Source organism: Microtus oregoni, unplaced genomic scaffold, assembly GCF_018167655.1.
Source record: "Microtus oregoni isolate MIOR12 unplaced genomic scaffold, Mior012 000025F_ref0000491, whole genome shotgun sequence".
Taxonomy (NCBI): domain Eukaryota; kingdom Metazoa; phylum Chordata; class Mammalia; order Rodentia; family Cricetidae; genus Microtus; species Microtus oregoni.
Window position 1 is genome coordinate 16,805,189 of NW_024543084.1, and position 12,887 is coordinate 16,818,075.

Sequence of the window (12,887 nt, forward strand, 5' to 3'; positions counted from 1 at the left end):
AAGGGTTCATAGGTCAGTTTGAGTTTGCTTTCAATAAACAAAGAATGAGCTGGAGATTGTGCCACAACTGTGGGCAAATAAGGGAGCTTTTTATAGGTTTAATAATATCCTGTCTTCGGCAAATGGCTCTAAGTACTCCCTCCTCCTCCCACCCCTTTTGGTGAAGGCTGTGGAAGTGAGAATTCTCTTTAAGAGGGAGTACAGCAGCTACCAGAATTCTCCCAAGTTCTTGCTCATGTGAACTACCTGGACTTCATTTTAAAAGTGGTCACTGTTATTATTATTTTTATTACCATTATTTTTTAAATAATTCATTCATTTATTTATTTATGTATTTATTGTGTATACAATATTCTGTCTGTGTGTATGCCTGAATGCCAGAAAAGGGCACCAGACCTCATTACAGATGGTTGTGAGACACCATGTGGTTGCCAGGAATTGAACTCAGGACCTTTGGAAGAGCAGGTCTTATTCTTAAAAAATATCCCTAGGGTCCCCCCGCCCCGCAGCAAACTCCGGCGGGTCCCAGCAGTGCCGGGTGCTGGCTCTAGGGTCCGGCACCCGAGCAAGCGGCTACAGCTTCTCACCAGCGGTAGGGCACGCACGCGGCGGGTCAGACATATAAACACAGAAAATAGCCATAAATGTTTATTAAAAAGGGGGAGGGAGGAAGGGAGGGAGGGAGGGAGGGAGAGAGAGAGAGAGAGAGAGCGCGCACAGGAAGAGGTAGAGCTGGCTTGTCTCCTGCTAGAGAGCTGTATATATTTACTCTCTTCACTTCAAACCCCACCATCACTGAATTAAACAGAATCCAGCTTTAGCACACACAGGAACACAGACCTGTGGCATCACGCTCAGCTTATAAAAACCCAGTTCAAGGCTTCCCACATCCTAGGCAAACACTACCAACCGAGCTGCGCTCCTAGGCCCACAGCTCTCTAACACAGGCTCCCCTACAGTTCTTGCAGCTGATGCATAAAGATCCAGTAGACATCTTTCATCACCACAGGACGAATATAAACCCTGTGGCTTCTGATGCCTTTTGCCCAGAGAAAACATTTAGACAGGTCCTAAAAATATTCAAATAAATTTTGTTTCTGCTCTCACCGTCTGCTTCACCTCTGTGAACCTAAAAGCTTTGCTGCTGTTTTTCTTCCCCCCATGGGAAGGACCTTGCTGCTGGGATCTTTGGGTGAGGCTGAGTGAAATGCTAACAGCTGATGACGGAGGTGACCATCTGTTCTCTCAGCACATGACAAGCTGGGGCTAATGCCAATAAAAACAGACTCCTTTGTGGCAGATGGGCACTCTGCTCTCTGCCCCTCTTCTCCTCCCTCTTTTAGGAATGGCTACTTTGGGTTATTAGAGGAGTCAGTCAAGATGAGTGAGCAGTGACCAATGGTGACACATACAAGGAACACAGTAACCATAAGCATCAGCAATGGCAGGTGACTGAGATGACGTGTTGGGCAGACGCATGGAAGACCATTTCCCTTAAATAAACACCGCACAGAACACCACTTGCTGATTCAGAAAACGATCCCTTCCCCTCCCAACTGATGGAATAACGAGGAAGCAGACTGCACCTGGGACTCATAGGGCAGAAACGCAATGTTGATTTCCGTCAGCGTCTTGATGACTTTGGCTGCTCGGGATTTCACCAGCTCGTTAAACAGGGCATCTGGACACGCTGCAAGAACAAAGACGACTGTGGGGTTTCCGTCCATCCGCTGACCCAGCCAATAGCTGCGATGTCACTGCAGCCCTTGTTCTACTCAGACTGTTAAAAAGGCACCTAGTAAGTTCATCCCATCCTCAAGATATCACACCTGGAGGTGTAGAAGACGTGCAACACCACCTGCAGGCCCAGCGAACAGACTGAGATACGAGAGCTAACAAAAACTATTTGGGGATCCCATGGGAAAGAAAAAACTGAGGTCACTAAGAAACGGTGAGGAGGAAAGCACCCCAGATCGCAGGGGCATGGTGAAGGAAGAAGACACAGGGGCTGAGAGCAGCAGCGCAGGAGGAAAGACAGCTGAGGTGCAGGGCATCGTACTGGCTGACGGTCCCCAGTGCTGTCCCCTGCTTCTTTGATCATCTCTATGTTCTGTTCCTGGCTGTTCCTTTGCTGTATTCTCAGGGTGGCCTGTGGGGTTATCCCGGGGGAGGGTCTATCTGGTGAAGCCTGCCTCTTTATCTCGGTAGCTACCTGGCTCCTAACAGATTATTAACATACACAAACTCTCACAAAATCAGAAAGCCAACTCTGGGGCGACCACAGCTGCAGAGACAGCAGAAGGACTGTCTAATGAAGCCCCAAGGAACATTCTTCTCGACAGGAAGCTCTTCATTCTCAGAGGAGCTCATCACAAAAACTACCTCTTTTGGTAGAGAATGTGTGTGTGTGTGTGTGAGAGAGAGAGAGAGAGAAAGAGAGAGAGAGAGAGAGAGAATGAACACGTGCATGTGTGTGAGCACTCATGCATGTGTTTATGAACATGTGCATGAGTGTGAGCAGTCGTGCATGTGTGTGAACACTTGTGCATATGTGTATGTGAACACACATACATGTATGTGTATGTACATGTGTATGTGTGAGCAGTCATGTGTATATGAACATGTGCATGTGTGAGCAGTCATGCGTGTGTGAACACTCATACATATGTGTATATGAGCACTCATGCATGCATGTGTACGAACATGTGCATGTATATGAGCACTCGTGTGCATGCATGAATATTTGCATGCATGTGATAGTCATGAGCATGTATGAACACATACACGTGTGTTAGCAGTCATTGTGTGTGTATGAACATGTACATGTGTGAGCAGTCATGCATGTGTGTGAACACTTGTGCATATGTGTGAGCACTCATGCATGTATGTGTATGAACATATGCATGTGTGTGAGCAGTCGTACATGTGTGTGAGCACTCATGCATGTATGTGTATGAACATATGCATGTGTGTGAGCAGTCGTACATGTGTGTGAGCACTCATGCATGTATGTGTATGAACATATGCATGTGTGTGAGCAGTCGTACATGTGTGTGAGCAGTCGTACATGTGTGTGAGCACTCATGCATGTATGTGTATGAACACGTGCATGTGTGTGTCTTACACCGCTCATCTTCTCAAGGGATAACTGGATAACTACAGTACAGCACATTTCTGCTGCCCTCTTCTCTCATGGCTCGCAGTGGAGCTGTGTGCTAACCTGGGCCAGCAGGAGCAGCTCACGAGGTACTTACAGTCTGTGAAGAACACATGGGCGGCCCGGTATTTAGCAGTCGGTGGGTCCTTAAAGTCACTGATGAGGGAGTGGACGGACTGTGAACAGGAACAAACATCATTCAATTCAGGTTTAGAATTCAGAGCCACCGCTACCTGACCGAGCCAGTCTGCACTAGAGTAAGGGCTTCTGACATGTGACCCAGGCACTGAGTTTGATCAGAATCAGGCTCTGAGCATTAAAGGCAGGACAGATTATTCCAGAATGTGGCTGACTCCAGCACGACAGAGTCAGTGCCACTGGGACCTGGGCTCCTGAGAACAGACCATGGAACTGTTCGGAACCTTCCAGAAGATTCATGTAGACAACACTCTGGCACATTGGCTACAGAAGCTTACCCAAAAGCCAGTGTGGAAACTAGGGGACTTTTTAATATAAAGAGCCCCAGCCTAAGGGTTTCTATGCTGTGCTGAAACACATGGCCACAAGCAGCTTGGGAAGGAAAGGGTTGTTTCAGCTCACTGTTCCATCATTGTCTACTGCTGAGGGAAGGTAGGCACGGTGGGCACCTGGAGGCGGGAGCTGAGGCTGAGGCCACAGAGGGGCGCTGTTAGCTGCCTGCTTTGAAAACACATATTGCTGGGCGATGGTGGCGCACGCCTTTAATCCCAGCACTCGGGAGGCAGAGGCAGGCAGATCTCTGTGAGTTCGAGACCAGCCTGATCTACAGAGCTAGTTCCAGGACAGGCTCCAAAGCCACAGAGAAACCCTGTCTCGAAAAACAAAAACAAACAAACAAAAAAAGAAAACACATATTATCCAGGACCACTTGGGCCTAGGAGTGGCACTGCCCACTCTGCACTGGGCCCTCCCTACAGACTTGCCTATAGCCCATCTCAGGGAGGCATTCTCTCAACTGAAGCTCCTTTTCCCAGGTACCCTTTAACTTGCGTCAAACTGACAGAAAACAAACTATCAGTCAAAAGGAGGGAGATGGTGCTTGTATGGATCTGAGCCAAGGAGGACAAATTTGAGTACTAGCTGGATACTGAAGAAATAAACCCTGGAAACAAAGACCAAAGCCTGGCTGAACGAGAGCGTGAGGAAGACTAGCACGTCAGAGGCGGGGTTCGGAGTCAGCTCTGCCTGCCACTCTGCAATTCCCTCCTTCTGGCTGCACCAGGCCCCACCCCACCCACCTCTGACCAATGCTTAAACAGAGCAGCGTGTTAAATGCTTACTTAACCTAGAAATGTCAGGCGTCCCATGCCACACAGCCTAAGCCCAACGTTTCAGCCTGAGCTGGGAACACTGGGGGATTTACCTTCTCCGACGGGGTAATGAGGTACACGGCCTCTAGGCTGGGGAGCGGCTCTCTGCGCTTGTTGATATCCTCCACAACTAGACAAAGACACAGTCCACAGTGATTAGGAGAACTAGGAGTGATCTGGCCAGGCCCTCGCACCTGCATAGGTGACAGTAGACAAGGAGCCCTTGCCCTTCTCTAAGCACCACGTTCCCTGGAGAGGAAGCCCACTGCTTCGCTTCACCTGAGACATCAGGAACCCTGAAATCTCTTCACAGAAGACCCTCCCATCCAGCTTGCGTTCCTTGGCCCATTCTGTGAAGGACAGACTCTCTGCCCCTCCTCATCTAAATGTTCCCCTTGAATTCCATGACTTTTATCTGTCAACAACTTTGTTGAGCTGGAGCACTTGTCAAGGACATTTGTGGCCCGAGATTCACCCTCCAGCACTGCACACTAGGCTAGCAAGCCGCCCTTTCCCCCTTTCCTGTGCTCCCCTAACGAGGCACTGCAAATACATCTCCCACATGACTGCATTTCCTCCAGCAGCCTCAAGATGAAGTGCAGCCAGAGACTTTGGTTTTCTTTATAGGCACAGGGCAGGAAATGTAGACCAGGTTGGCCTTGAGTGCAGAGATTCTCCTGCCTCTGCCTCCCAAGTGCTGAGATTGTAGATGTGAGCCCCACACCAGGCTAGCCCAGATGGATTACACAGCCAGCACTTTACTGACTGAGCGTCTCCAGCTATTTTCCTCTATTGCTTGTGTTCATCAGAAGCAGCAGTGCAAACGTGAACGGGAAGAGGCCGCCGCTGCCACTGCTGTGCGGTATCCCGCACCTATTTAAACCGTCCTACTTTATGACATAGCATCTCACTCATAGCCTAGGCTGGGCCCAAACCTCACTACATAGCCCAAGCGACTCTTGAATTTATGGTAATCCTCTTAATTCCTGAGTGTGGAGATTACAGACATGTGCCACCACATCCAACTACCCAGTCTCTTCTTTTTTTTTCCTAATTGTTTTACACTTGTCTATTGATCGAGCTGGTATGTGTATGTGTGTATGCATGCATGTGTGTAATGGAGGTCAGAGGAAACCCTATGCAAGTTGGTGCTCTCCATGGGGGTACCAGGAATCAAAGCCATTATCAGACGTGGCAGTAATGTCTGTACCCACCAAGCCGTATCACCAGCCCAACCTTCCCATACTTGATGGGTTCTGGCGGCTTTCACATTGGCTTCTTGTGAGCAACAGTCTGCATACTCCTGTGCATGTTTGTGGGGCACACGCCTGAGCTGGTTCAGAACACACATGTAACTCTGAGCCTGCTGGGTCACAAGGCACATATACCTTAAACTTTATCGCATGCTGTCAAGTGCTTTTTAGAGCTGCTGCACCGACAGGCATCCATTACACTGGGGGCTACATTCTTCTACGACTTCACTGACCTTATGACCCTAATTTGGAGCGCTCAGGTGTCTCACAACCCTTGTCAGAATGAAGGTGAGTACTTTGTACCCATGTATCAGCTATTTGGGTCTCTTCTTTCATCAAATATTTGGGTTTTTTTTTTTCCTATTTGGTAGAGTGCCACCTTGCTCTTCAAAGTGTTTAGTTTTATTTTTTATTTTTTTTGTATTTGTCCTTAGTTTTTATTTTTTTTTATTTATTTTTTATTTATTTATTAAGGATTTCTGCCTACTCCCCGCAACCGCTTCCCATTTCCCTCCCCCTCCCCCAATCAAGCAGAAGGAGACGGAGCACGACCAAGGAACTCAGGACCACGAGGGGTGCACCCACACACTGAGACAATGGGGATGTTCTATCGGGAACTCACCAAGGCCAGCTGGCCTAGGTCTGAAAAAAAGTGTCTAGTTTTAAATGACATATATGGGTATGTGTCTGTGCACATGAGTGCAGTGCCCATGAAGGCCAGCAGAGGGCAGTAGATTCCCCCTGGTGAGTCACCTAACGTGGTGCTGGGAACTGAACATGAATCCTCTGAAAGAGCAGTACACACTCTTAACCACTGAGCCATCTCTCTAGCCCCAGTCTGTTTTTTCAATCTGGCCCTTCTATTTGACATTTCTGTAACCTATGTTTAAGGAGCACCCAGTACTGCATTCTGTGAGCTTCAGGCACCACAGGGGCTTCCAGTCTTACCACACAGGTTGCTGGAAGCATCTAAATTCACAGGACAGTAATGAATAGGGAGGGTACAGCATGCTGCAAGGGAAGCGGAGAGTGCTGTGCTCACTTGTGATTCCCTCGGTCATGATGTCTGTCATCTTGCAGCAGGAGGACAGCATCCTCATGCTTAACTGGTCCACCACCAGCACCTGGAAGGAAGAGAACCAACCGCTCAGGGCTGCACAACCCCCATTCTCTCACTGGCTTCCTGTAGGAGGCTATTCCCTGGGGCCTGGAGGTGAGCTGGGGCACACACTGCCTTCCCTTCCCGAACTCAGCTTCTAGACACTGACTAGGCTTCAGGAACTTCAAAATACTAAGAGACATGTTCACAAAATCAGACAAAAAGGGGAGGGAGTGGTGGACAGCACCGACACTCAGAGGCCGTCACAGCCGTGGTGTTTTCACGGGGTAACTTGCTCTCACGGAGACTGGGCACTGTGCACACGTACGGTGGGTCACAGGGCCCAGCGCAGCTGCCATCAGGGTTCCTACCTTCATCAGCACACATCTGTCCAGACTAGATGCACAAGAATGCTCCAGCTCTGCAGTGTTCCCCTCATCTTCCCTAAGTCCCTCCACCCCAGTAGAGAGAAGGAGCCAACCGTGAGAGCAAGGCCTTTCTTCTCCTTCATGGTATAAAGCAGGAGGAGGCCATGAGCTGAGCGAGCAGCACAGTCAGCCCTGAGCAGAAAGCTACTGTCTCACAGCAGCCCCTGAGCCTCATCTGATGAGGAAATTCCCAGGTCTGCAAGTCCTGCCTGATGGAAAGGGTGAAAGAGAGACATGCCTATGAGTTCCCACTAGATGGCCTCCCCTCTAGAACTGTGGAGACCAAAACAGAACCCACAGGGCCATATCTTCAATGTGCTTCTGTGTCAATTAGCTCCCAGGCCAATGAACGTGAGCATGTGTGGGCTCTTGACTCCAGGGAAACGCCAGGTTCCAAGTGGACAGTGTAGACCCTTCACCAGCACGAGGAAGGTCCCGGAGAGTCACACCACCTCAGAGAACCTTCACCTACTGAGGTTCCACAGAAAGAGCCTCTGGACCAAGATCACACAGGAAGTCATGCATGGTCCCGTGGGATCCTGCCAACTACCCTCCAACTCTGTGTGTAGGTGGGGGACTGTGTTTGCATGTGTGTCTTCATGTGTGTGTGTGAGTGCACATGCTGATGCCACGTGTCCTCTTCAATAGCTCTCCACTTTATTTACTGAGGCAAGCTCTCTGGGTGAACCCAGATCTCACCAATCCTGCTGACCATTCTAGTTAGTCACCTATCACCCAAGTGCTGGGGTCACAAGCCAAGCATGTCACCATGCTGCCCAGCTTGCTTGTGTGGGTGTGGGATGTCCACTCTGGTCCTTACCCATGTGTGGGTGTGGGATGTCCACTCTGGTCCTTATCCGTGTGTGGGTGTGGGATGTACACTCTGGTCCTTACCCTGGCACAGCATGTAGTCCATCCACTGAGCCGTCTCCCCAAACCCTTCACACAAATGAACTCACCTTTAGGGTCACAAACTGCTCTACTTACCTTCCACTCCCCCTTCTTCTTAACTTTCTTGATCACATCATGCATAATCTCTAGAAAAGGGGGGAGGGGGAGAAAGAGACAAGGGGAGAGGAAGGGAGGGAGAGAGGGAGGGAAGAAAAGGGAGGGAGAGAGACTGTTACTGTAATTTCAAAGACTTCCACACCTGCCTATTGGCCTGGGGCATGTGCCCTAGGCCTTGCTCTCCTCAGTCCTGCAGTTCAGTCTGTGGACTGAGACACAGTCACCCACCACAGAGGAAGTTCTCTTCCTGCCTCCATAAAACCACCGACTCACAGACACTTTGATCTCACGGCTTCTTTATGATTACCAAACAAAAGACCCCAGAGGTTATCTGTACGGGGAAATATCTGCTGGCCTCCAGAGCAAAGCCGAGCCAGGCATGTGCACACACCTGGAATCCCAGCGTGTGGAGGCTGAGGTCAGTGGAGTCTGAATTAGAGGCCAGCCTGGGACTCAGAGGTAGCAGAATGTCAGCCTGGACAATGAAGGAAGATGCTGTCCCCAAAACAAAGGTACGCTGAGAAGAATGCTCGCCAATTCCCTTACGATAAGAACAAACCAGTGCACGACATGAGTGACACTCTAGCGGATGAGCAGTAACTGTTCTCTCAGTCAAAGAAATCCCAGGGAGAATGCTGAGGTCTACATCTTTGTGGCTCTCCTTAATGTCTGGCTTCATAGCGGACAGCTGTCTGTCCCTTTTGTTTCTGAAGCCAATCTGTCTGGAATCAGGCGACATCTGGAAAGGACTCAGAAGAGCATGAAAAGGAGAGCAATGACCTCACAGCCTTCCTATGGAGACAGCTGTGACCTGAGTCCTCCTGAAGACGTTAGACTTGGAAACCACTGTTCTAAGTCATTAAAAGGCCCTGATCAGGTCTCTGGCCCCAGAGACCCCTTCAAATGCTCCAGTCAGCAGGGGCCTGGGGTCTTCCACACTGTGAACTCATCTGTGCCATGTTCTCACCCACTGTCATGTTGACACACATGTTTAAATGGCCTAGTGGCCTCACACGCAGGTCTGAATGGCCACAGAGGCCTCTCACACACGTCTGAATGACCACAGAGACCTCATACATATTTGAACGGCTATGGAGACCTAACACACGTCTGAGTGGCCACGGAGGCCTCACACACGTCTGAACAGCCACAAAAACCTTACACATGTCTGAATGACCAGAGACCTCACACACACGTCTGAACGGCCACGGAGGCCTCACACAAGTCTGAATGTCCACAGAGGCCTCACACATGTCTGGGCAACCACAGAGACCTCACACATGTCTGAATGGCCAAGGAGGCCTCACACACACGTCTGAATGGCCACGGAGGCCTCACACATGTCTGGGCAGCCACAGAGGCCTTGTAGGAAACAGGACTTTTGCTGCTCTGAAATCCCAAGCCACGTGCCATCCTGGAATGACTAGAAGGATCATGGCAAACATCTGCAAGCATTTCTCACATTCGAGTCCCTGACCACCTTTCTAGGACACAGATGTGGACTCTATCTCCCATCATCTTCTGTAACCCAAATTCTCGAAAAGTGTTTTCAAGTTTCCAGTGACTTTTCTTCTGATGATTAAAAATGAAAATAGCCTGTTGGGGTGGGTGGGACATGCCTGGAACCTTACCAGTTGGGAGGTAAAAACAGGGAGATGCTGAAGGGGAAGCCAAACTGAGCTATGAGTTCAAGACCAACCTTCCTAAAAAACCAAGGGCTGGAGATGTTGCATGCTGGAGGGAGGCGTGCCCAGCACAGGTCGGGCCCTGGGTTTGAGCCCTGCCATCACAGAAGAAAACAGTGCAAGAACCCAAATCCCGGATGTAAACTTGAAAACCACAGATGGAACAGATTCAACGCAATGCCCATCAAAATCCCAGCAAAATTCTTCAAAGACCTGGAAAAAATGGTACTCAACTTCATTTGGAAAAGCAAAAACCCAGGATAACCAAAACAATCCTGTACAATAAAAGAACTTTTGGGGGCATCACAATCCATGACTTCAAACTCTATTACAGAGCTACAGTACTGAAAACAGCCTGGTATTGGCATAAGAACAGACGGGAGGACCAATGGAACTGAATAGAAGACCTGGATATCAATCCACACATATTCTAACACCTGATTTTTGACAAAGAAGCAAAAAATATCAGATGGAAAAATGAAGCATATTTAACAAATGGTGCTGACATAACTGGATATCAACATGTAGAAGAATGAAAACAGACCCATTATCTATCACCATGCACAAAACTCAAGTCCAAATGGATCAAAGACCTCAACATAAAGCTAACCACACTGAACCTCATAGAAGAGAAAGTGGGAAATACACTTGAACACATTGGCACAGGAGATCACTTCCTAAATATAACCCAGCAGCACAGACCCTGAGAGAAACAATTGATAAATGGAACCTCCTGAAACTGAAAAGCTTCTGTAAAGCAAAGGACACGGTCAACAAGACAAAACTACAGCCTACAGAATGGGAAAAGATCTTCACTAACCCCACATCAGACTGCGGTCTGATCTCCCAAATATACAAAGAACTCAAGAAGTTGATCATCAAAAGAACAATTAATCCAATAAAAAATGGAGTACAGACCTAAACAGAACTCTCAACAGAGGAATCTCAAATGGATGAAAGACATTTAAGGAAATGTTCAACATCCTTAGTCATCAGAGAAATGTAAATCAAAACAACTCTGAGATTCCATCTTATACCTGTAAGAATGGTCAAGATCAAAAACACTGATGACAACTTATGTTGGAGAGGTTGTGGGGAAAAGAGAACACTTCTGCATTGCTAGTGGGAATGCAAGCTGATACAGCCCCTTTGAACGTCAGTGTGGCGATTTTCTTAGAAAATTAGGAAACAACCTTCCTCAAAACCCAGTAATACCACTTTTGGGTATATTTCCAAAGGATTCTCAATCGTGCCACAAGGACATACGCTCAACTATGTTCATAGCAGCATTGTTTGTTATAGCCAGAATCTGGAAACAACATAAATGCCCCTTGACCAAAGAATGGATAAGAAAAATGTGGTACGTTTACACAATGGAGTACTACATGACAGAAAAAAATAACGACATCTTGAATTTTGTAGGAAAATGGATGGAGCTAGAAAACATTATTTTGAGTGAGGTAACTCAGACACAGAAAGACAATTATCACATGTACTCACTCATAGGTGGTTTTTAAACATAAAGCAGAAAAAAATCAGCCTACAAACCACAATCCCAGAGAACTTGGACAATAATGAGGACACTAAGAGAGACTTACATAGATCTAATGTACATAGGAAGTAGAAAAAGACAAGATCTCCTGAGTAAATTGGGAACAAGGGGACCTTGGGGGAGGGTTGAAGAGGAGGGAAAGAGGCAGGGAGGGTAACAGAGAAAAATGTAGAGCTCAATAAAAATCAATTAAAAAAAGAAAAGCACAGATGGATCAATTTAAAATATCATGTATTACTTTAAAACAAGCACCTAATGCTTGTTTCAGGAGGTTGAAGTAGGAAGATGGCATGTCTTTAGTCCCAACGCTTGAGAGGCAGAGGCAGGCAGAGTTCTGTGAGTTCAAGGCCAGTCTGGTCTACAGAGTGAGTTCCAGGACAGCTAGATCTGTCACACTGAGAAACCCTCAAAAAACAAAAAACAAAACAAAAAAAGCTTAAGTGTCCTCAATGCCCAGTACCACAAAAGGGAAAAAGAAAAGTCATTTGTAATCTTACCAACTTAAAATGCATTTAGTTAACATCTAGTTCATTTTATACTAGCTGTCTTTTTTTTTAAGATTTATTTATTATGTATACAACATTCTACCTCCATGTATGCCCGCACACCAGAGGAGGACGCTAGTTCTCATTACAGATGGTTGTGAGCCACCATGTGGTTGCTGAGAATTGAACTCAGGACCTCTGGAAGAGCAGCCAGTGCTCTTAACCACTGAGCCATCTCTCCAGCCCTATACTAGCTGTCTTTACGTAACTAAGATCATATTTCATATTTCTCTTTTACTTTATATACTCATTTTCCTGTGTTAATAGAACTGCATCCTGTGCCAGGCAGTGGTGGCGCACGTCTTTAATCCCAGCACTTGGGAGGCCGAGGTAGGTGGATCTCTGTGAGTTTGAGGCCAGGCTGGCCTACAAGAACTAGTTCCAGGATAGGCACCAAAGCTACAGAGAAACCTTGCCTTGAAAAATCAAAACAAACAAACAAACAAAACCCAAAAAAACAGAAACCAAAGAGTGGCTCACAACCTCCAATAACTCTGGCTCCAAAAGATCAGTGCCTTCTTCTGGCCTCTTCAGGCACCTGCATGAACATGGCACATACATACAGGTACACGCACACATGCACAAATAAAAATAAAAACCAAATTAAAAAAAATACACAGAGAGAAATAGGAGGTAAGACTGGAGTTGTGAGCTTGGCTCTCAGTGAGAGGGAGAGAGGACAGTCGGCAGATAACCTTGGAAGACTTGCGAAAAGGAGAACAAATAAACTAAAGGGAGAGATGGGAACGCAAAGGAGGCTTTGTTTGTTCGAAAGGTGTGAGAGACCAGAGCATTGATGTGGGCAAAAATA

The 12,887-nt window shown here is 47.5% G+C and overlaps 1 protein-coding gene across 2 annotated transcripts in view; it reads right to left on the reverse strand.

The window, feature by feature from the left end:
* Nucleotides 1-12,887, reverse strand: part of Stxbp1 (syntaxin binding protein 1) — a 60,882-nt gene that overhangs the window by 27,782 nt on the left and 20,213 nt on the right. For both annotated transcript variants that reach the window (XM_041674544.1, XM_041674545.1), the window contains exons 2-6: nucleotides 8,274-8,323; nucleotides 6,802-6,883; nucleotides 4,560-4,636; nucleotides 3,255-3,333; nucleotides 1,587-1,690 (exon numbers count right to left, since the gene is read on the reverse strand). In XM_041674544.1, coding sequence (XP_041530478.1) covers nucleotides 1,587-1,690; nucleotides 3,255-3,333; nucleotides 4,560-4,636; nucleotides 6,802-6,883; nucleotides 8,274-8,323 — 392 coding nt within the window. The remainder of the gene's footprint in view (nucleotides 1-1,586; nucleotides 1,691-3,254; nucleotides 3,334-4,559; nucleotides 4,637-6,801; nucleotides 6,884-8,273; nucleotides 8,324-12,887) is intronic.